The 25,768-nt window shown below is 36.6% G+C and overlaps 1 protein-coding gene across 1 annotated transcript in view; it reads right to left on the reverse strand.

The window, feature by feature from the left end:
* Nucleotides 1-25,768, reverse strand: part of CUBN (cubilin) — a 413,126-nt gene that overhangs the window by 374,310 nt on the left and 13,048 nt on the right. Inside the window, exons 7-14 of the mRNA XM_007936404.2 lie at nucleotides 17,271-17,397; nucleotides 15,795-15,957; nucleotides 12,797-12,928; nucleotides 11,832-11,927; nucleotides 6,769-6,887; nucleotides 6,158-6,344; nucleotides 4,915-5,027; nucleotides 2,429-2,663 (exon numbers count right to left, since the gene is read on the reverse strand). Of these exons, the coding sequence (XP_007934595.1) occupies nucleotides 2,429-2,663; nucleotides 4,915-5,027; nucleotides 6,158-6,344; nucleotides 6,769-6,887; nucleotides 11,832-11,927; nucleotides 12,797-12,928; nucleotides 15,795-15,957; nucleotides 17,271-17,397 (1,172 nt within the window). The remainder of the gene's footprint in view (nucleotides 1-2,428; nucleotides 2,664-4,914; nucleotides 5,028-6,157; nucleotides 6,345-6,768; nucleotides 6,888-11,831; nucleotides 11,928-12,796; nucleotides 12,929-15,794; nucleotides 15,958-17,270; nucleotides 17,398-25,768) is intronic.

Below are 25,768 nucleotides of genomic sequence, written 5' to 3' on the forward strand. Positions count from 1 at the left end.
TAGATTCTAACCACCGACCTTTCGGTTAGTAACCAAGCACTTAACTGTTTGTGCTACCCAGGACTCCAAGGGATGAATTGTGGGATTATATATTCACCTTTTTTCATTTTGAGGGAGAATAATTTCTGTATATTAACTCTTAAAATATCCTGGAACCTCTGTTAGCATCTATGTTTTTTTTCAATAAACAAGATAATTTTATACATTAAAACAGTCAAACACTATGTAATTTTTATTCAGGAAGGTTTCTTAATACTATCATATAGTTAAACAATTAGTTTAAAAAAAAACAATGACACTGCAGTCTATGATGAATTTCTGAGACAAAAAATTTACTAAAACTGAAAAGAAGAAATACATCTGAATAGAAACTGAATTTAAGAATCTCTTCACAAAGAAAATTACAGGTTCAATCAACATTCACGTAAATTCTTTCAAACATTTAAGGAAGAAATATTACCAATATTACACAATTTATCCAGAGGATATACAAAGAAGGAACACATTTGAACTCTTTTTAAAAGGTCGATATTCACCAAAATCACAATAAAAAATAAACAAAAATTTAAATAAGTAGAAGGTCAGCATTGTCTACAATTGACAGAGAAATCATAACAAAGGAAAATTGCTGACTAATATCTTACCATCATCGATACAAAAATTCTAAAATATATATTAGCAAATCAAATCCAACAGTGTATAAAATGAATTACATCACAAGAAAGTGGAAAACATTTAAAGAATGAAAAATTGGGGTAGCATCAGTCAGAGTAATTCACTACATTTACAGAAGAGAGGAGAAAAACCATATGATGGTCTCAATAGAACCAAAGTATTTAATATATTTTAACATTCAACTCAAGATAAAAATTCACAGCAAGCTAGGAATAAGTGGTGTGGTAGTTTGAAAAATGCTCATAAATCCTTTGACATATTTCCCATCCCAGAGGTTTGGACTCGTGTCTTGAATTCAATACAATAAAAATAAAATTCCAGCAAACTTTTGTAGAAAATTGACAAGTTGATTCTAAACTTTATATGGAAATCCAAAGTTTCTAAAAACCAAAAACCAAAGTCAGTTATGACTCATAGCTACCCTATAGCACAGAGTAAAATTGCCCGATTGAGTTTCCAAGGCTGTGAATATTTATGGAAGCAAATTGCTTCATCTTTCTCCTGCAAAGTGGCTGGTAGGTTCAAATTGCCAACCTTTTTCATTTAGCAGCCCAACGCTTTAACCACCGTGCCACCAGAGCTCCTCCAAAAGATTTAGCATATGCAAAAAAGAAGTTAGAGGATTTTTACTACCAGATTTCAAGACTTAATATAAAACATCCCTAGGAGCTCTGGTAGCATAGTGCCTAAGGGACTTGACTGCTAACCAGAAGGCTGATATTTCAAACCCACCAGCTATTCCTTGGAAGAAAGATGGGGCAATCTACTTCCATAGTGATACTACCTCGGAAACCCAAGGAGGGGTCGCTATGAGTCAGATCTGACTCGATGGCAGTGAGTTGGCTTTTGGAAGTCAATACAAGGATAGATTTTAAAAAGTAGATGATAGAAAAGATGAAAAAGAGCAGAAATATTTCTACAGATCTATTGATAAGGAATTGAGGTTCTTTAAATGGCTCTAATACTATATATGTTTAAATTTTTCATAGTTAAATGTTAGGATAAATAAATAAATAATAGAGCACCAAAAACAAAATAACAACAGAAAAATAAATTATAAAATAATCATTAATATAAGAATACCCTGGGTAGTACAAACAGTTAAGTGCTCTACTACTAGTTGAAAGGTTGGAAGTTAAATCCACACGTTGTTGTTGTTGTTGTTGTTATGGGCCGTCGAGTCGGCCCCGACTCATAGCGACCCCTCCTTGGGTTTCCAAGGCAGTATCACTACGGAAGTAGATTGCCCCATTTTCCTTCCAAGGAGTGGCTGGTGGGTTTGAACGGCCAGCCTTCTGGTTAGCAGTCAAGTGCCCTAGGCACTATGCTACCAGAACTCCTTCGAATCCACACATAGGCGCCTTAAAAGGCAAGCCTGGTTTTCAGGTCACAGCCTTAAAAACCCTACTCTGCCACACAGGAGTTGTCAAAAGCAAGAATTCCCTCAATAGCAACTAATAACAACAACAAAGCAGACAACGTCCTCAGCAACAGCCCTGAGGTAAATTTACTAGCAGAGCTTATTAAGTGAAGTTCAATAATTTCATAAGGGACCCACTAAGACTTACGTTTTTTAAATCATTTCCATATTATCCTAGTTTCATTATCTCTAAACAAAAAATGAAATTCCAATGAATTTTAGGTTTGTTTGTTATAAAAACAATTATTAAAAAGTGTTACATACCACTAGATTCTAAAATATCTTATATTGATCAAGAAAATTGAATAACCTCAAGATTTTACTTTGGTTTACCTGGTTGCTGCGTTTCCCATCTTACTGTGAAGCCTCTCTCGTTTCTTAAATGCTCAGAATACAAATGAAAATAGAGAGCATTGTCACTGCTGAACAGTTCAGGAGGAGGGCTGGAGCCACAGAGTCTTCCAAGTTGGAATCCTGCGGAGGATTCTCCATCATAAATCTGAAGAAACTCCTGGGGACAGTTGTCCACTGATTCTAATCGGAAAAAAGTGAAAGTGATGCGCAAGACCTAAAAAGATAAAGATATATTATTTTTTATTTGCATGTTAATCCTAAAGTATTTCTCCCATTAACTAGGAAATATTCAGAGCCAGTTTCAACACATATATCTATAATTTTCTAATTTTCCACAGATATACATTAGAATTCTATATAATAAATGGCTGGCAAAAATTTCTAAGACCAAACTTAGCTGATATCAAAATGTATCAAAAATCTTAATATTAATGAAATAGATTTATTTAGATTTTATTAAACTATCCAGTCCATCAAACAAAGGCACTTCAAATGTATAGCTGACAATGTTTCTAAATACAGTAAAATAAATTGGACATTTGAAAAATTTACCTTGAATTAAGTTTAACTGGCTAATATTGCCATTCACAATCATTTATATCCTGATTACGGGAATCATTGTACCACATATTCTACACATAGTTGCTCATCAGTGACCCTCAGAGATACTTCATGAACCTCTCAGCAAAATCATGAACCTCTCAGTAAAATTCCGATGCCCAGCCCAGATTAACAATTTGAAATGTAGACTTTGGCTATGGCAAGTGTAAGTCTAAATAGTAAACGTAAGCCAAGTATATTAACTGTTTGCACCAGAATGGGTAATTCCAAGGGATGAGAATAGGGCAAAGGTAAATACTTTGAAAGTGTTGAGCATATACAAGTGAATTAATTAATATAACAATGTGTCTTAGAGTTGATATATAGTAATAAAATTAATATAATTGAAAGATAATATACTAACAATTTCATTTAAACTCATAAAAAGCTATTAAATTTTATTTCCATTATAACCTAAAATCACCACCATATGTGATGAAAAATAATACCAGGATATTTTTGAAATTCTATGCTAGGGTATTTTTAAGATTGGTTATCCAACATTTTTTAATTTTCACCTTTGAAACAATTCCAATGAAAATCAAATATATGCTCATGAATTAAGTTATCCAGATTTTTATACACAGATTTTTCCCCTATATTATGTATATTATGGTGCAAAGAAAATATAAATTCATAATAATCAAGAAAATGGTATAAATTTTCTCACAAACTTGTAAAAATGTGTTTACAATTTTTAACAAGAATTTTTTTCTCAAAAGGAAAATGTTTTCTAATGTCAGTAAGTAGAATTTATAAAAATTAAATGGAAATTTACATAACATAGCCACTGAGAAATTTATTTTGGACTTTATTCTATTGTGAGGTCACCATGCCCCAAAGTACCCTTCTCCTCAAAGAAAAAAAAAAAAAATGTTTTCTGACTCTTTTTTGGAATGACCTGTGTAATATTAATTTGCTGGAAATAGTTAATAGAATTTCAAGATAAAACCTTATCTACTCAGAGACAGTACTTTAATTTACTGAGTCCAAGAATTTGTTGAGAAATAGAAAAAAAAAGGAATTTGTTGAGAAATAAATATTTTTAAAATCTGAGTAATTAATGTTCAGGATAAAAACACAAAAACTGCAGGCTCAAACGTTATTTTGAAGAGTGTTTGTGTAGCAGCTAAGAGCATAGGCTTTGGAGTAGAATGGCCTAGGTTTGAGTCACCGCATGCCACTCACAAAATCACATGAACTTGGAAAAATTTCTCAGCTTCTCTAGGCTTAGTTTCCTCATTGTAAAACTAGGATAATAACTCCTATCCTTCAGGGTTATTAGAGTTAAAAAAATACAATAATGTAATATATATAAAGTAGTAATTAGCATATCACCTGGCACAGAAAAGACATTTAATAAGTATGCCATCTTAATATTAGTCACCAGTATAATCAACATAATACTGAGTGATCTCCTTCATGCACTACCAATTCAGTAACAACATGACTTTACTAATTAACTACAGTACTGGCTTGCTGTCTGTTAACAAGCATAGACAACTATTTTGTCCATATGGGCAAAGCATGGACTTTGGAACCAGTAAAACTTGACTATGAAATCCAAGTATTCCAATCACAAGCTAAGGAGTGCTTTTAAAAATTACTGATCTTCTTTTAGTTTCTATTATCTCATCTATAAAATGAGGATGCTGTACCTTATTTCAAAGAATTAGTATAAGGTTAAAGAAACATGTACAAAATATCTAGCCCAAAGCCTGGTACTTGGTAAGTGCTCAACATACAATAGTTGAAATATAATTATATGTACTGTAAATAATATATCTGGCATATTCATATACTTAATAGGATATAGTCATATATATAAATGAAATGTAAACTTGGATGAGAGATACTGCACTTACCTTTCCCTCTTCAGTTCGGATAACCCAGAAGCAGTTAACATCATGAACATAACCAGTAGCAGGACTATTATAGCTGAAGGTTCCATTCCACCCTGACAGTGACCCTCCACAAACTGCAAAGGAAAAGAAGATGCACTATGCTTTTCAGAGACTCCTGAAAAGAAGATGCTAGGCAAATCTAACCCTGGTGCTGAAATACTTAGAAAAGTCTGAGTAATTAATGTTGAGGGTAAAACCATCGCCATCCCTTCTTCTCGTTCCTTTTTTCCTGTCAACACCCACCCCTTGTTCAAGATGCAGTTGATGTCCCATCCCATCCTCCATGACTTCCCCTGACTCTTTTCTCTGACTTTCATCCTCTATATGTCTATGACACTTAACTTTGTCCCACAAAATTTAGTTCTGGTCTTTATTTCTTTTATCTTCTCTGCTATTTTGTGTTAGTCTTGCCATCTCAACTGGAAGGTATGCAGGTGGAGACAATATTTTACACTCTCATATTTTCCCACAGGGTTTATCATAGCCCTCAACACATAGTGAAAGATAAATATGTGTTGATGCAGAATCAGGGGTGATAAGTGAGGGGTGGCACAGTCAGATGAGGCTTTATAAAGAAAGATGGATTTGATGTACTCTTGGGGATAGGTACATTTGTGGGAAGGAAAAGAGCCATTTGGAGAGGGGAGAAATATCCTAAATAAAGGAACATAGTACCAATATACATGAGTGGCACATTGGGTCAGGTATCTGGCTTGAATGGGAGTGTTTTCAGGAAACTAGTGAAAAATAAAGTCAGATGGGTAGGGTGAGGCCTGATTAAAGAGCATACTGAAAATTAACCTGATCTTCTTTTAACAGGCAATGAGGAACATGGTATATTATAGAGCAGGAGAATAACATGATTAAGTATAGTATTCTATGGAAATTAAAGGGATACTACATAAAACTACTACTACTGTCCCATAGAAAAGAATAAAAGGGAATACCTTCATATATTTTATTTTCAGAATGAAAACAACAAACATTAACTTAAATCTTCTTTTGAAGAAAAACTTTTTCTGGTTTAAATTGAAATATATAAATGTTTTACCTGTGAATTCTATATCATTTCTGCAAGGAAAGACTTAATTCTAATTATTTGAGCAAGTGGACAAGAAAGTGCATTCAGTAGAATTGCAGAACTCACTAAAGGATGATACTCTAAAACTGTGAACATCTGTGGTCTATAAAAGGCTACCCCTACCTTGTTGGGGAATGTGACAGCGAGATCCAGTCCAGGCACTGGTGCATTCACAACTGAAACCATTAACGCCATCAACACAAGAGCCCCCATTCAAACAGGGGTTGCTCAAACACTCATTGATATTTTCGGTGCAGTTGATACCAGCCCAACCTGGTTCACATTTACAAACATAACCAAAGACTGTTTCCTATGGAAAGCAAAAGAATAATGCCATACAATAGAAGGATAGACAATAAATCTGAATTAACCAAAATAGAAAAGAGGTGCTATGTGATATTTTTAAACAGATGTTGAACCATAATAAGCATATTGTCCAGTACCCTAGCTTATGGTGAATAAGTTTAAATGATAATTCCCAAGCAGACAGGTTTATTTGGATAAAACTATAGGCTATGTTTACTACTTTGTAAATCACTAAGAGAAAACACACTAACTCTATTTTTTCTGGGAACTAAAATTACAACTTGCCTTTTATCTGACAGTTATTAACAGTTCCTGATTTTAAGCTTGAATCATAACTCTATATTCGTGAATAATATAGAAAATATATTTCCTAGAAATGAAACTAAAATTATCCTCAAGTTTTCTATTTTTTAGAACAAAAGACTCACGATGCATTGTCCATTTAAACAGGGGTGACTGAGGCATATATTACTGAGTTGTACACATCCATTAGGCCCATGGCCATTTCCAGTATATCCAGGGAAACAGGTACAGAGTGGTAAGGAACCTGTTCAGATACCAAAATAGAGGTGTTAATATAAGCCACCTATATCCAGTAACTAAACTCAGATTTTGCTGTATAGATAAAAAAAAAAAAATCTCCAAAATCTTCAAACTCCTGGGAGCAGACAAGATAAGACAGGGCAAGAAAATATTAGATTCTTCGTTTTTCCATTTTTTATCTTAAAAGTAAAAAAAAAAAAACACATTAAAATGTTTAAACTTAATATATCAATTGACATTGATGCTGTCAATCTGTATGTCAGATGATCCTCAGTCAGGTAATAAGGAGAGAGGGGAGATCCTCACCATGGAAGGGCTGACAGCAGCAAAAGAGTATTCTTCTTGTAATGATGGTATAGGCTGTCAGCATGTTACATATATTGACTGAATGAATCCTCTCACCACAAAAAACTCTGTTGCTTTCAAATCAATTACAACTCAAAATAACCCAATAGGACAAAGTGGAATTGCTCCACAGAGTTTCAAAGGCTGTAATCTTTACAGAAGCAGACTGCCACATCTTTCCTGCAGAGCAGTCAGTGGGTTCAAACCAATGATCTTTTGGTTAACACTCATCCACTTAACTACTGTGCCACCAAGACTCCTTTTAATCCTCTCAAAACCAAACGAAATCAGGTCGCAGGAAACATCAAGCTCAACAGGCATTAACACACTACACAAAAACATTGTTACACATCCTACTTTGCAAAGTAGAGACCAGGATCTTAAAAGTTTGCAAGTGGCCATCTAGATGCAACAATGGGTTTCTCTTTGTCCAGAGCAAAGAAGAATGAAGAAAACCAAAGATGAATGGAAAAAATTAGTCCAAGGGACTGGTACACCATGCAATCCTCAGCCTATCTGACTATGAGACAAAAAGAACTAGATGGTACCCATCTACCACTGTCAACTACTCTGAGGGGGATTTATGTAGGAGACCCAGGAAAGAGTGGAAGAACAATGTGGAACAAAATTCAAAATTATTTTTAAAAAAGTGGGGGGGGGGGACCAGATTTGCTGGTCTGACAGAGTCTGGTGGAAACCTTGAAACTATGGCATGTAGCTGCCTTTCAAGTCTGGAATTGGACCCACTCCTGTGGCTTTCAACCAAACAAAAGACGGGCATGTGAGCTGAACATTTACATCAGCTAGATACACTCCTTGGAGAGATCAATCATGGGAGAATAGAAGGGCTATGTATGCACAGGGAGACAGAACAGGGGCCAGGAGTGTGTGGGAGGGAAGGACACAGGGAAGAGGTAACTATGGGGAGGAAGTGGGAAGAGAACTGTTGCATTGTAGGAAACTGCACTCAATGTCATGAGACAAAGTGTATGTGAACTGCTGTGTGGAAAATGAATTTGCTCTGTAAACTGTCACCCAAATCACGACCAAAAAAGAAAAGAAATCAAACTCACTGTCATTGAGTCAATTCCAAATCATAGTGATTCCCACTGGGTTTTCAAGGCTATAAATCTTTATGGAAGCAGACTGCCTCATCTTTCTTCTGCACAGCAGCTGGTGGGTTTGAACTACTGACCTTTTGGTTAGCACCCAAACGTAACCACTACAACACCAAAGCTCTTTTTAACACTCTCAAAAGCCCTATACCGGTAAGGGGAGAGAGAGCCCCCACCCAGGCAGGAAGTAGGAATCCAGGGCAGATGGCTGGATATAAGTAAGATGGGAGAAAGTCCCTAATAGGAGGCCTATTAAATACATGCTATTATCATCCCCATTCTACAGATGAAGAATTTAAAACACGAAGAGATTAAGTATCTTGACCAGATACACACCTAGAAGATGATAGAGGCAAGAGGGAAACTCAAGCAGTCGATCTCCAGAATCTACAGCTATTGTTGTTATGTGCCATCCAGTCAGACCCGACTCATAGTGACCCTTCCTTGGGTTTCTGAGGCAATATCACTACAGAAGTAGATTGCCCCATCTTCCTTCTAAGGATTGGCTAGTGGGTTTGAACCACCAGCCTTCTGGTTAGCAGTCAAGTGCCTTAGGCACTACGCTACCAGAGCTCCCAATCATGTGATAATTAGCCAAAGTCACAAGTATACACACACCCATATATACACATATAAGAATTCACTGCCGTCGAGTTGGATCCAAATCATAGTGACCCCTCCTTGGGTTTCCAAAGTGGTATCACTATGGAAGTAGATTGCCTAGTCTTCCTTCCGAGTCGTGGCTGGTGGGTTTGAACCTCCAGCCTTCTGGTTAGCAGTCTAATGCCTTAGGAACTGCACCACCAGAGCTCCCTATACACATGTATATATACACATAAATACATACACATAAACACACCTATATTCATTTCTGGGAGCTCTGGTAGCATAGTGCCTAAGGCACTTGACTGCTAATCAGAAGACTGGTGGATCAAACCCACAGCCAGTCCTTGGAAGGAAGATGGGGCAATCCACTTTCGTAGTGATACTGCCTCAGAAACCCAAGGAGAGGTCACTATGAGTTGGGTCTGACTAGACAGCACACAACAACAACAACATATTCATTTCTATATTCATATATCCACCACTTGTCTGTCATTCTGTCATACTGTGGACATTTGCGTGTTGCTGTGAGGCTGGAAGCTACGCTACTGGAATTTCAAAAACCAGCAGGGTCACCTATTATAGACAGGTTTCAGCAGAGCTTCCAGACTAAGATAGACTGGGAAGAAGGAAGGGGCCATCCACTTTGTAAAGAATTGGCCAGTGAAGTGGAGGGTCAGTGAAAAAGGGGAAGACCCTCAGTGAGATGGATTGACACAGTGCTGCAACAATGGGCTCATGTATAGCAAGTATTGTGAGATTGGAGCAAAATGAGGTAGCGTTTCATTCTGTTGTACATAGGGTTGGTATGAGTCAGAGCCAAATTGATGGCACCTAACAACAACAACATATTCATATACATATATGGCTGGCAGTTCAAACCCACCAGCCACTCCTCGGAAGGAAAGTTGGGCAATCTACTTCCATAATGATACCGCCTCGGAAACCCAAGGAGGAGTTGCTATGAGTCAGGTCCGACTCGACAGCACATAACAACAGCAACAAATATATATATATGTTACATATATATATATGTGTGTATATATACATATTTGTTACATATATACATATACATGGCTGGTAGGTTTGAACCGCCAGTCTTCTGATTAGCAGTCAAGTGCCTTAGGCACTATGCTACCAGAGCTCCCAGAAATGAATATAGATGTGTTTATGTGTAAGTATTTATTTGTGTATATATAAATATATGTTGTTGTTGTTGTGTACCGTCGAGTCACACCTGACTCATAGTGACCCCTCCTTGGGTTTCTATATATATATAACACATATATATTTGTTGATGTTGTTATGTGCTGTCGAGTCGGACCTAACTCATAGCAACCCCTCCTTGGGTTTCCCAGGTGGTATCGCTACGGAAGTAGATTGCCCAACCTTCCTTCTGAGGAGTGGCTGGTGAGTTTGAACCGCCAGCCTTCTGGTTAGCAGTCAAGTGCCTTAGGCACTATGCTACCAGAGTTCCCAACATAGATAGATAGATAGATAGATGATAAGTTAGTAAAAAAAATACAGGTGGTATTTTGAGATAGCAATAGGTATAATTCATTACTCAAAAAACTGAAATGAGTCAATCCTTCTAGGAAAAAAATCAAGCTAAATCGCTCCATGATGATGTAAATAAAAATTAATCTTAAAAAGATCAAAGATCTTAATAATGAAAATAAAACTATAAAAGCATACAAGAAAATGTATTTGACTCTTCAAAAAGCATTCAGTAGGGGAGGTCTTCTAAACATGACACTCAAAGGTGAAACCATAAAAGAAAAACTTGATCTTTTTGACTACATTGAAAATTTGAACTTCTGAATCAAAAATATCACCACAAATTAAAAGAAAAACTACATGCTAGGAAAAATACTTGTAAAACATAAGACAGATAATGACTTATATAATGAAATTTAAAAAATCAATAAGAAAGATTAAATCAAACCAAACTCACTGCCATAGAATCTGATCCAACTCATAGTGACCCCTCCTTGGGTTTCCAAGGCAGTATCACTATGGAAGTAGACTGCCTAACCTTCCTTCCAAGGAGTGGCTGGTGGGTTAACCCAAGAAAAATGAGCAAAGAACTTTAGCAAATGGAAAAACAAAACAAACAAATAGCCACTAAAAATGTGAAAAGACTTAATTACTGATCAACAGTAATCAAAAAGTACAAATTGAATATTGGAGAACAACTTTTTGCCTATAAAGTTGGCCAAGGTTAAAAATAATAATAGTATTCATTATTTTAAAGAGTGAAGTAAAATAAGAGTTTAATATACTCTTAATGATTATAAAAATTAGTATAAGATTTTTGGTAGAAAAATTAACAATATATTAAAAAAAAAAAAAAAACTCTAGGCAGTGAATTCTCTTTTACACAGTATTGTAGACACTGCCAACTATCATCCTAGCTAGATCCATTTTTCTCTTTTTTAGCTGTGGCATCAACTCCATGACCATTAACAACAACTTCTTATGTTTGGCTTGATTCATAGTTTCCGGGGCACGGGGAGGGTATACCCCAGACTCTTCTGCAGATGTGTAACCATGTGGCTTAGTTCTGGCCAATGGCATGGAAATGGAAGAGTCCTTAAATGGAAGTGGCATGTGCTTCTCCCTCCCTTTCTTCTCTCTTGCTGGCTTAATTACTTTGGAGAATCATTCCTCAATTAGAGTGAATCATTAAAAAGCAATAAAAATAATTTAAATGTTAATTTTCCAATAAAAAATAATCTAAATGTATAGATTTATAATACGGATTAACTTTTTGGTTGAATATCAAAATAAAAACTTTGAAGACAAAGGATTATGTATTTTCTAACTGTTGATTTGTTCTAGAAGGTCATACTAAAATATCCACAACCAGGAGAGATGAGCGTTACCTAGAACCGAGGAGCATGAAGCATGGGGGTGGCAGCCTCCATTGTTGACCGAGCAGATGTCTATGAGTGTGCACACTCTCCCATTGCCCTGGTACCCTGATCAGAGCAAAAGCAGAGTCAATGAGGAACAATGTTAATAATATGTCAGAAGGAGAACCAATCTGAGAATCAAATAACATGAACCAGATAAATCAACAATCCTCTTCATCAAAACAGAAAAAGTAAATAGAAAGTGTCATAAACAAATAAAATCCCTAATGATATGAACAAGAATTAGGAACTTGATTTCAGAGATAACGTTCTAGGTTGTTTATCACAGAAAAAGATATATAAAACTATGGGTAGACTCAGGAAGTGCTGACACTGAGGAATTTGACTTTTTTTAATTACAATGACTCTGATATTCTTAGAGCTAAATTACTATAGAAGTCCAAAGTACTGTTGTTTCATGTTCTTAATGCACAGAGGGTTTCAGTTTATACCCTAGAACTCCCTGAACTAAATTGAGTTGGATAGCAACTCAATTTAGATTAGAGAATAGTGATAATGACTTCATTCCGTAAGAGAAGGGAAACAAACGTGTTTTGTATGCCTACTGGCAAGGTTTTTATTTAATAAACTTTATATGTAAACCATCTCAAGAGGGCATGATATTAATAAATTATTTGTAGGAATAATGTAGCAGTAGATCAGTGATCACAGAGAAAATGTTTCAAATTTTGCATTATCTCAGTAAGGTATTTCAAAATTTATAAAGGTTATTGTTTTTTATTAATATTGAAAATATTTTTTATGTCTTACTTATAAGAAAGCTATACTAATGTACCCTGAATCTACAAATAAAGTAAAACTTTCTGCACTCTCAGTTCCTTTCCTTAGACAGGAATCATATTTGAAATGAAACACAAGATATTTATCAAATACACACTTTGTCTTTAAAAGTTTTGGGAAATGTAGTGCAGTACCTGGTGGACAGGACTGACAGTGGGAAGATCCAGGTGTATTCACGCACTCCACAGGAGGAACCACAGAACAGCCCCCATTATTTATTTCACATTCATTGATATCTTGGCAATTGTATCCATTTCCTCGCCAACCTAGAAAAATGAGATCTGAAAGGTCAAAAAACAAAGAAATGCATATAGGCAAAAACATATAAAGCCTGCTCAACTCAAGGAAGGATAGATTAAAAGGTAACAATACCAATGAGATAGGCAAAATAATAATAATAATAATAATAATAATAATTAATGTTTTAGAATCCAGTTCTTGGCGGAAGAATCAGGTACTCTCACAACCTACTTGGTAATTATTGTTTTATTATAATAACACACTTGGTAAGAGTTCTGACAGTACACATCAAAATTTTTTAAATACATAAACTTTAACTAACAAGCCTACTTTTTGATTTTTTTTATTCTATACTGATAAAACTACCAGTATAAAAAGATATAGGTAAGAGGATATCTTTTGCAGTATTGTTTAATTGGGGAAAGAGGGGGAAGAGGGAATACTCCTCAATGATCAATAGAGACATAGTTGAATATATCATACCTCATATAGATCACTGAATACTAAAACCTATTTTTAATAACATGCACACATATATGCTCACACACACATACTAAAAGAATTTCTTCCTATATATTTTAATTGAAAATACCACATTTTAGAAAAATATGCAAACTATGATCCCATTTTGAAAAAAAAAAAAAACCTGTACATTTGTCTATATGTTTGTATGAACAAAGGAGTGGTACAGTGTTACAAACATTTGTGAATAGTATTCTCATCAAGAGCACGAGATTGATGGTGAAAGAAGAAAATACTTAATTCAGACATTTCTGTTTTATTCAAATTGTTAAAATGGCTTGTATTACTCTTATAATTCAAATTATTAAAATTATGATTAAAAAAAAAAACCTCACTGCTGTCGATTTGGATCTGACTCATAGTGACCCCTCCTTGGGTTTCCAAGGCAGTATCACTACAGAAGTAGATTGCCCAACCTTCCTTCCAAGGAGTGACCAGTGGGTTTAGACTGCTAGTCTCTGGTAGCAGTCAAACTCCTTAGGCACTAAAGTCTGTTGAAGCCTATAAAATATTTATAGCCTTTGCTCTAAATAGAGTGTCCATCTAGGAATCTATGTAAGAAAATTATCACATGCGTAGGTGAAGAAATAAGCACACAGAAAAACAAAAAAATTGGAATGAAATATGCCCAGATGTTATTGGTGGTCCTTTGAGTAATAAAACTTAGAATATTTTTTTCTGGGCTTTTTTCATATTTTTTATAGTTTCTTTATATTTCATAGCTGTATACATTATTTTGTTATCTAGGGAAAAATAAGGTGATTAATAGGAAAATAAAAATATTTTATTTCTCTTCTTTCTCCCAAACAAAAAAGAAAATTTAAGAACACATTGCCCATTCTATAATTTAAACAGTTTATTTTTCTAAATTTTAGTTTTTAAAGTTTAAACCCTAAAAAATCCCAAGCCCAATGCCATCGAATTGATTCTGACTCATAGGGACCACCACTGAGTTTCCAAGGTGGTAAATCTTTACAGAAGTAGATTGCCCAGTCTTGCTTCCACAGAATGGCTGGTGGGTTTGAACCACCAACCTTCTAGTTAGCAGTCAGATGCCTTAGGCACAGTGTTACTGGCAAATCACTTTCAAAAATATTACTATTTTTACATTTCACTTGCTCTTGAGAACTAGGAAAGTAAAAAGTCTTTCCTATTTTTTTTTCTTCCAATTTCTTTCTAGTTTTACCAAATCTAAACTTATAAACATGCAGAAAAACTACTAAACCAACAGACTTACTAAGTGGAGCAAAGGTGTGTGGGTTTTCTTTAAGCGAGTCAGAGTAATGGAGTGTTTAGCAGTTCAACTTGACTCCAAAGTCAGGCAGACTTGGGTTTGAATCCTGGCTACTTATAAGCTATGTGACCTTTGGCAAGTTATTTAACCTCTTGAAGCCTCCAGTTCTCATTTCTAAAATGAGAATAATAATAATTCCTACCATTCTTGCCGTTTCAAGAACTACAACAAAATTGCTTAGCACAGTGCCTTAATGACATTTTCGTAAAAGAGTAGTTGCTATTATTGTATTCTCTTTGTGCTCCACTTTCTTAGAATACCCTGGGACTGCAGGCAGGCCTTGTCAGCTCTCTGAGGTTGTGGCCTATGTCTTGTTATTGGATTACCATTGCATCCAGCCTAGCACTTTGCTCACAGTAGGTGCTCTATAAATATGTGAATGGAAGGTGTGGAATGAAGTTTGGACTCAAATCCAGGCAGCCTCTGAATCGAGCTAGGGTCCATATTTTCAGAGACTCAGCTCAAGGCCTCCCCTGGAGATTCAATGTCTGTAGATGTGTGACTGAGCTGTCCATTGCTATATATAACAAGGTCTCAGACTATTCTAATGCATAGGTCCAATTGAGAACTATTGGACTCTAGTTGAAACACTAAGAGGCCAAAAAATTTGACAAAGTTTACAAACATTCGTTTGCATGAAAAGCGAGACTAGAGGACATATCTTCTGATCTCAAGTCCACTCAGTTGATGGCCATAGCAATGAAATGTTTGACTTCACAAACTCAATGGCCAACCCTGTCCCAAAGTTTAACTCTTACCAGTCAAAGATTATTTTGGACTAATCTCCTTTTTTTTGTTAACAAATTGTGACAGTACTAAGATAACATTGAATCCTGAATACTCATTAGCTATATGATTTTGACCAAGTTATTTAACCTCTTTAAGCCTGTAGGCTTAAGTAAGTGAAACAGGACATGAAACTGGATTTTAACACCTCCTGAGAATGGTCTTATCGACCATCAGTAGTGGAAGGAAATTGGTTATTGCCCTTTGCCTGCATGGCATGCAGAGGTTGAGGGCTTGGCCCATAGCACTGAGAACAGTGGCTCTAGCAGGGAGTGAATGAGTCCACATACCTGGTGGACAGGCTCCACAATAGAAAGAGCCTAGAGTGTTGAAACACTGCACAAGTGATGAACAAGGTGTCGGCGTAAGGCTGCACTCATCTATGTCCAGCGTGCAGGCAGAGCTGTTTGGTGGAGACATCCATCCAGCATCACAGACACAGCTGTATTTTGGCTGGCAGGATGACAGCAGCATGGATTAAAAACAATCAAGAAAATGAGCAAGAAGCAGCAAAACCAAAAGCTCTGTGAAAATTTTACCGAGACTCAAACTGTTTATCCTCTAACATTCATGTTTGTAAGACCAATTGAGTGGCTTCTCTTTTTTCTCCCATATGATAAGGCATGTACAAGAGACCATGCAAAAAGGGCAGCGTCTTTATTTCAGAGTAAGAGAAACCTGTAATTTGCCCCAAAAATACCAGGGAAAAAGCAACAACAATCAAGAACTGTAGGTCAATATAATTAAAGTCAATCAACTCAGCAAGCTCTGATTTTAGAGAAGAAAACACTCATGTAGGCATAGACCTTGGGAAATCAATTCTGTTTGTTTCTGTTTTGAAAGTCTCTCTTTTGCCCCACCCCATGCCATCATTGAAAGGGAAAATGTTCCATCACAGGGATAGGAAAAAAAGAGAACTCAAAGTAATGAATGAAAGCTCTTAGACAGGGCCAAACTGCAGGGGTTGGGCCATCTTAAGTGTCAGGAGTGAAAGTTGTAAGGTCCCAGAGCAAAGGGGTAGGGCACTGAGGGAAGTGGGTTCATAGTGTCTGCAGCACTCACAGGGGTTCGTGGACCAGAAAAATTCCTTGTCCTTAAAATTGCATTAATAAGACCAGGCCTTCTGTACTTTCATGTCTCATCACTGGTAACACTCATGAGGCCAAGACAAGACATGTCTCACTGATAGATTCATGAATAATAATAAAAGTAGCAGAATTGTGTGTAATCAAATCTTAACCCCTGGGTCCACTTTTCTGCTCACTTATGTACAACATTTATTTCCCCTCTTCAGATGTACACTGATAAAAAGCAGGAAGTATCTTCTTCACCTTTACAGATGCACAGGATAGTGTTTGTCATACAGGTAGTCCTTGTCTTACAAAGTATTCCAGTTACAATAAACCATACTTAAGACAGTTCATTTTCACGTGTCTGTGCATTTTATTATTAGTGATATGTAGTATGTACAATGTATTAGTGTATAATTTGCTGATGTTATCATTATCTATAAATTTATATGTAATGTTTCCAACCCCCAAAGACAAATAACTATCAAATTTATAAAGATACTGGTAATAAAAGGCAATAGTAATGAAACCTTAAAATAATATATAGGTATTTGACTTACCTCAGAACCAACTTACAATGGAGTCATCAGAACAGAACCCTGTCATAAGTCAGGGACTACCTGTACAATCATCACAGGATGAAGAATTAACAAGCTTGACACCCTATGAGGAATCACCTTTAGGGAAGGGACCCACCTCTCCAGCCTGAACTCGGACTGAGTCTTCACAAATGCCATGGACACAGTTCACCTTAGAGCCCAGTTCACAGTCATTGTATTTGGATGCACACTGGGGTCCATATGTATCAGGTGAGCAACTACAACTGTTGGTTACATAAGAAAACAATTTCAGAACCTGTACTTTTTCTAAGCATACACAAAATAATTCAATTGCAAATCAATGATATTACATAAACCAGCAGTGTACACCTACTGGAAGACAATCACGCTGCTCTGCTTCATGTGATGGAGTAAATGTGCTATCTTTTCACACACAGGGTTTGAGGAGCATCAGTTTACTATCTGGGCAAGACTAAATTTTCTTCGTATCAAGTCATCAAGCAGTGAGTGACTTCAAAAGACAGACATCTATTAAGCAAGGGTGTCTTAAGTGAACTTTTAAAAGTGATGAAGTTAGGTCAAGGAGGTAAAGACAGAGATCACCAACGATATTCATTTTCCATCTAACTGGACCCCTAAGTAAGCACATATGACCTTGACTAAACTGACAAATTCCCAAATGCCCTCTACAATTATATACCCCCCCACACACATCAATTTGATTTCAGACAAATGAGTAATATTTTGTAAGGTCTATGCAATATAAGTTAATATATAATTATTAAAAACTGATTTATTGTTAAATAACATTTCTGATCATTTGAAAGTTACCTCCTCATCAAGACAATGTCATAGATCAGTGCCAATAAATTATTAAACGTAAGGAGAAATTCAATCATTCATTCCTACCCATAAGTGCTCTGCTTCCTCTGTTTCTCTTTTCACACTTTCACTCTCTTTTTCTAGTCCCTTTCTTCTTCCCCCTTCCCATCCCTACAAGGAATATACTTTCAGAGAATTTAATTAGATTCCTGGGGACTGTAGAACTCTATAGCATTTCATATACATATTTGGGCACTTGACCCAGGTAGCTTCATTGCTACAAGTCTCTTCCCAAAGACAGGTTAACTCAAAATGAAAACTAGTTTCATATTGAGGTCTAAAGACAGTCTCTTGCAGGAAGTGCTCAGGAAATTTTATCTTATCACTAATCACTTTACTATTGGAAAAGAGGAGATTCTGGTTCAAAGATCTGCCTTACTTAAATCCTCTCTTATCTCTCTCTCTTCTCTTTCCCTTGCTATTGACAATTGGAGAGGAATAGACTTTAATCCTACACTATTCTCTAAATAGCTACAAAGTATAGTTCTTGCATTTTAGATAATGTGAGAAAAAGAGGAAGGGAGAAAAGAAGCCAAGTACATGGTGTATTTCCTACCAGTGATCCTCAAAGATAACTATTTTTAGTCCCATTTTATAGAGCAGGTTTACATTGCCCAGGACCACACAATTAAAAAGTTGCAGAAGATGAATTAAAACCTAGGTTACACTGTTTGTTTTTTTCACTTAACACTTTTCTGTTCTGAAAGGTACAGTTATTATGAAGACTTTGCATTTTTATGTGTCTTTTTTAACATAACAGTGTTTGCATGCAAAATATATTCTCAAGGTGTCTGCTTCATATCATCTTTTTTTAAAAAATAAAAAGTTATTAATTACATATAGCCTTAAATAAAAAGCCATATATTTTACTCTTAAAAATAAAATACCCCTATTTTTGTCTTAAGGAGCTCTAGTGGCATAGTGGGTAAGATGTTTGGCTGCTATCCAGAAGGTTAGTGGTTCAACTCACCAGTTGCTGCATGAGAAGAAGATAAGGTAGTCTACTTCCATAAAGATTTACAGTCTTGGAAACCCAATTGCTGCGGTCCCCATGTGCTGGAATTGACTCAATGGCAGTGGATTTGGTTTTACTTTTACTAGCTAATTATTTGTTACTGATTTAGCTGAAGTCATTGTAACTTTCTATTGCATATATGGTTCCAGCAAAACAAACCTGGGCTTTTCAGTCTCCAAAACACCGCAAGTGCATTTGGCAATTGAGAAGAGACCAAATATACTTCCATAGTCATAGTTTAAGCTGTGTTTCAGTCTAGGGTTCAGTACTAGTATAATTGATGCACTGAAGGAGGTAACAAGTGCAATACCAAACTAGTGCCTAGGGCTGACAGTTCAAACACTACCAGCCACTTATCCTTGGAAGGAAGACTGGGCAATCTACTTCCATAGAGATACCACCTTGGAAACCCAAGCAGGGGTCACTATGAGTCAGAATCGACTCTACGATAGTGAGTTTTGTTGAGACCTGAACTAAAACCAGTATCAGTATCTTATAAATTCTGCAGTGTTTTGAACAGTAAATCATAAAATTGAACATCTGCAGGTGAACATCTGAGAATAATATAATCAGCAAATTATATGCAGCAACATATTGCTAATGGTAAGGTACAAAGGAAGGAAAAAAAGACAGAACAGTCATAAGTGTGGTTCCTTATAACTCAAACACATCATAAGTCAGGGACTAACCAAACCAAAAAAAGAAAACTCACTGCTGTCAAGTGGATTTCAACTCATAGTGACCCCTCCTTGGGTTTCCGAGGCAGTGTCACTACGGAAGAAGATTGCACCATCTTCCTTCCGAGGAGTGGCTGGTGGGTTTGAACCGCCAGCCTTCTGGTTAGCAGTCAAATGCCTTAGGAACTACACCACCAGAGTTCCTAAGTCAGGGACTACCTGAATATTAATAATCATCATGTTCATGGAAAATAAAAAAAATACAAAAATTAAAAAAAAATCTTTCTCACTCCCTAAAAACTTAGACCTGAGCCCTAAGTACACAACACATGCCAATCATGTATGGCAAGTTCCGATCCCAAGGGATGTCTTAAAGCCAAAATAAGCAGAGACCAATAAGAACTAAATCTTCAAAACAGGGAGTCCAGGCAGCATTGAAAAGAGGCAAACTATCATGCTGTTAGTTATCTCAAGCAGCTGGGGCAAGTTCTGAAGCCACAATAGAAAATCAGTGGAAATAGATCATGTTTTTCCTTGCTCTATTTCCATTGCTCTGGAAAATAATTTTTACCAGAATTTTTTTTTTTTTTAATGAAGGTTTACAAATAATTAGCATTTGCATAATGCTTTAACTTTTCAAACATCTTCACAATTATGAATTTTTAATCCTATTAAATAAACATTCTTATCTCTCTTGAATCCCCAAGTGGTACTAGAAAGTTAAAGGAGGCCCCAAAGGTAAAGCAAACTGCCCATCATGGCCTCATTTCTGCAGGTCCAGATTATTCAACCAGTGGCTCAAGTTTTCCCTTAGCAAATGTCTGTTGAAGTTCTCAAGTGTTTCTTGCCTCAGGGAAGTAACTGATTAACAACAATTTGACCTCACATTCTTTAAAGAACCCAAGAAAGGATCTTAGTGTTCACTGTTTCATAATAACACACGTTCCATGAAGCAAGAATTTAATATTTTGCTTAAGCACATTTTTCTATTTTCTTCCATTACTTCAAAAAGTCTCCCTCTACCATATGCCTGAATTAGGGTACTGAAGGCATAGATAACCAACTGGGATTCATGAAACTTTATAAACTATTTCCATTTCAAGATGAGAAACGTGAATTTAAATGTTCTGCTCTTGAATATCCTCTACCAAATCTATAAGGGTAGAGACTAGAAAACCAAAATTATTTCTAGAATCAGTGCAACAAGTCTTAAGGCTGTTTTTCAAAGGATGGACAAAAAATGTACTAGAGTTAAGCATTTGGTAGATAACTGAAAAGTCAATGGTTTAAACCCATCAGTCATTCTGAGGGAGTAAGATGTGATAGCCCGCTTTTGTAAAGATTTAAGCCTTGAAAACCCTATGGGGCACTTCTACTCTGTCTTACAGGGTCACTATGAATTGGAGTCAACTCAATGGCACAAACCAAGAACCACACAAGAGAGAATTCATTATTGCTCTCACAAATTTAAATCTGTCATATAGGCATCTCCCAACAAATGTTTTCTTTTTCTCTCTCTTGGAATTTCCTAAACCCACTGCCATTGAGTCAATTTCAAATCACAGTGACCCTCACTGGGCTTCCAGGTCAATAAATCTTTGCAGAAGTAGATTGCAGATGTTCCTAGGTGTTCTAAGTGGGTAAATGCTATGGTACTAACAGAAAGATTGGTGATTTAAACCCATTCAGAGGCACCTCAGAAGAAAGGCCTGGTGATCAATTTCTGAAAGGTCACAGACATTGAAAACCTGACAGAACCCAATTCTACTTTGATCCACTTTTATTATTATTGTTGTTGTTGTCATTCTCTCTCTCTCTTTCGATCTCTCATATATATACAACTTTGTTGTTGTTGTTGTTGTTGTTATGTGCCGTGGAGTATATACAACTTTACTATCTTAAAATTCCAACCTTGCAAAATGGCAGAATAGGCAGAAAGTCTGCACAGACCCTCCTCAACAAAGAAAAGGGGAACCAATTAACACAGATACAGAAGATAATCCTGGACCCCTGAGCCTTGAAGGGAAGGATATAAAAGTGGACTAAACTCCAACTAGCAGAAGAATTTGGATGAAAACACCAAAAAAGGAGACATATGGTCTGTTAGTGATCCTGATGGCACAGACAGATTGGATATTGCAAAGTGGTAGTAGGACCTAATAATTAACCCAAAAATCAGACCTGCTAGCCAGGGACTGCACAGAGGACTGATCTGGTGGCTGGGGAATAAGAGGGGAAGCAGCAAAAAGGAAGATGGGCTTTTGTCAGTCTGGAGGGTGCAGCCATTTTGAATGTTTACAAGCTGCTTGACCATTTTGCATATTTAAAGCAACAGCATTCTCCCAGATTCCAGGGACTTAAGAACAGGCTCCACTTGTTGGGAACCCTGAGGACATTCCAAACCAGGACAACTGGAAAGTGGAAGACAGCAACAGTACCCATACAATACAACTACACCCAGACTTCCTGCAGCTTCAGTTACTGAGTGAGAGCCACCACTTCCTTCTCCAAAAACGGACAAGTGATAAACAGCCACCAAGAAGAGCCTGACTCACCCTTGCCTGCTCTTCACAAACAGTTAACAGAGATCTAAATACAACAATGCCATGATGTCTCAGACACAACAGACCATCACAGTCCACACACAGAAGCAAGATAAAGTGGTAGGAACAAGGGAGCAGGATACACACCCAGAACACATCCCTGAGGAAGAAGCAAGCATTGGAACTCTTTGATAAGAAATTTAAAAGAATTATATTTAGTATCTTAAAAGGATTGAGTGACAGACCAAGGAAAATACAGACAAAAATCTAGAAGAATTTTGGAAGAATATACAAGAACAAAATGACAAAATAAATGAAAAATTAGAAATGATTCTAAATCCACAGATAGATATCCAGATTAACATGGGAGGTACAGACAACAAAGATGAACCCGTTTGCACATACAGTACTGTGTTGTCAGTGAAGGCAAACATGGGTATATGGATGGATAGATGGGTGGACAGGCTGAACTAATAGGTATGTCTATGAAGGGCAGAGTGTACCCAAGAACATGTATAGGGTTGGCAGACAACAGTCCAATAAGTTTATGTGTATGATCTGAATTCCCAGGTGTATAGTAGAGTTGACAAAAGGTAAGGTGGTAGTCACTGCTTGGTCACAACCAGCTACCTGGAGGGACTGAGTAGTTGAACCTGTGGGCTCGGGACCATAGTCACAGGGGACATCAAGCTCAATTGGCATAACATACTACACAAAACATTGTTCCACCTCCTACTTTGACGAGTAGCGACTGGGATCTCAAAAGCTTGCAAGCTGCCATCTAGATGCAACAATGGGTCTCTCCTCATCCAGAGCAAAGAAGAACGAAGAAAACCAAAAATTCATGGATACAATCAGTCCTAGCAAATGGTACACCATCCAATCGGCAGCCTATATGACTATGAGACCAGAACTAGATGGTGCCTAACTACCGATGTCAACCACTTGGAAGGGGATCTGTGTAGGAGATCCTGTACAGAGAGGGGGAACAATGTGGAAAACTCAAAATCATTTGGAGGAAAAAAAAAGGGGGGGGGGGAACCAAGTTTGCTGGTTCGTTAGAGCCTGGTGGAACCACTGAGACTATGGCCCCTAGCTACCCGTCAGGTGTGAAGTTGAATTCACACCTGTGGCTTCCAGCCAAGCAAAACACAGGCATATGAGTTGAACATTTACCTGAGGTAGTTACACTCCTTGGAGAGAACAATCATGGGAGAAAGAAGGGCTGTTTATGCACCGGGAAACAGCTCAGGGAGCAAGAAGGGATGGACACAGGGAAGAGGTAATTATCAGGAGGAAGTGGGAGGTGAGCTGTTGCATTGTGGTAAATTGTAGTCAATGTCATGAGACAAAATGTATGTGAACTGTTGTATGGAAAGTGAGTTTGTTATGTAAACCTTCACCCAAATCAGAATTTTAAAAAAAAAGTGAAAAAAAAAAAGAAATATTAAATTGTCAGAAATAGATAACACATTAAAAGGGCAAAGGAGTAGAATTGATGCAATAGAAGACAGAATTAATGAGATTGAAGACAAAATTGTCCCTCAAATATGAGGGTGAAATTAGGAGGTTTCCAGATAAGCAGAAAGTAAGGGAATTTGTTAAACCAGACCAACCTTACAGGAGATACTAAAGGGAGTCCTTTGAACAGAGAAACAAAAATAGCAAATAACAACCGACAATTAATACACAAGGTGATATAACCCCGAAACCACAGCTATGGGACATATCCAAAGTAAATAAGGTTGTTGTTGTTGTTGTTGTTACGTGCTGTCGAGTCGGCCCCGACTCATAGCGACCCCTCCTTGGGTTTCCGAGGCAGTATCACTACAGAAGTAGGATTGCCCAACTTTCCTTCCGAGGAGTGGCTGGTGGGTTTGAACTGCCAGCTTTCTGGTTAGCAGTCAAGTGCCTTAGGCACTATGCTACCAGAGCTCCTTAGAAGATTATAAATAGGGAACCAAAGACATTAATTGGCAAGAGAGGACAACTACAAACGAAGAAGAAGGAAAATACTCTGAAGTTACAGTACTTCTAAATGGTGAGGAAGTCAATACAGTTGCAAGATAGAATTGACTGTTCAAATCTTGGGGAGAAAATTATAAATCACAGGGAAACCTCAAAGAAAAATGATAAACCTTCACATCACAATAAAAAAAGAGGACAAGAACAAATATTCAGCAAATACTAATACAACAGCAATGGAGGAAATTATAACATGATTCATAAACATAATGAGCTTAGCACAGAAAATAATATGGAACAAAGATACCAGGGACATCATGTAAAAACATGTAACAAAATGACAGCAACCAATTCATACTTATCAATAATTACACTAAATGTTAATGGGTTAAATTCACCACTCAAGAGACAGAGAGTTGCAGACTGGATAAGAAAACAAAACCCATCAATATGCTGTCTACAAGGGACACACCTTAGAGACAAAGACAGAAATAGACTAAAAATCTAAGGCTGGAAAAAGATATATCAAGCAAATGGCAACCATAAAAGAGCAGGAGTGGCAATATTAATTTCTGATCAAATTGACTTTAACACAAAAACCACCATATGAGACAAGCAAGGACATTGTATAATTGAAGGATCAATTGAACAAGAATATATAACCATAATAAATATCTATGAACCCAGTGAAATAGCTCCAAAATACATAGATCAGACTTTAAAAGAGTTGAAAAGTCAAATATATGACTCCACAGTCAGAGTGGGAGACATTAATATATCATTTTCAATGAAAGACAGAAAAACTGGAAAGAAACTCAACAAAGATGCAGAAGAACTAAACAATACAATCCATCAACCTGACCTTATAGACATCTACAGAGCACTTCTACCAACAACAGCACAATATACATTCTTTTCCAGTGCACATGGAACATTTTCTATGATAGACCATATGTTAGGTCATAAAGCAAGCCTTAATATATTTTAAAACATTGAATTACTGTAAAGCATCTTCTCAGATCATAATGCTATCAAATTAGAAGTCAACAATAGGAAGATCAATGGAAAAAGAGCACACACATGGAAACTGAACAACACCCTCCTTGAGAAAGACTGGGTAAAAGAAGAAATAAAAATTGAAATTCAAAAATTCCCTGAATCAAACAAGAATGAAAACACAAAATACCAAAATCTTTGGGACACAGCAAAGCAGTGATCAGAGGCCAATTTAAAGCAATAAATGCACATATCAAAAAGAAAGAAAGATCCAAAATCAACACTTTAAACCAACATCTCCAACAATTAGAAAAAGAACAACAAGAAAAGCCTACAGTTACTGAAGAAAAGAAATAATCAAGATTTGAGCAGAAATCAATGAAACAGAAAGTAGAAGAGCAATAGTAAAAATCAACAAGACCAGAAGTTGGTTGTTTGAAAAGATCAATAAAATTGACAAACCACTGGCAAATTTGACAAAGGAAAAGAGGGAGAGAATACAAATAACACAAATAAGAAATGAAATGGGTGACATCACAACAGAACCAACTGAAAT

Source organism: Orycteropus afer, unplaced genomic scaffold (assembly GCF_000298275.1).
Source record: "Orycteropus afer afer isolate SDZICR_OR568_19922 unplaced genomic scaffold, OryAfe1.0 scaffold00035, whole genome shotgun sequence".
Taxonomy (NCBI): domain Eukaryota; kingdom Metazoa; phylum Chordata; class Mammalia; order Tubulidentata; family Orycteropodidae; genus Orycteropus; species Orycteropus afer.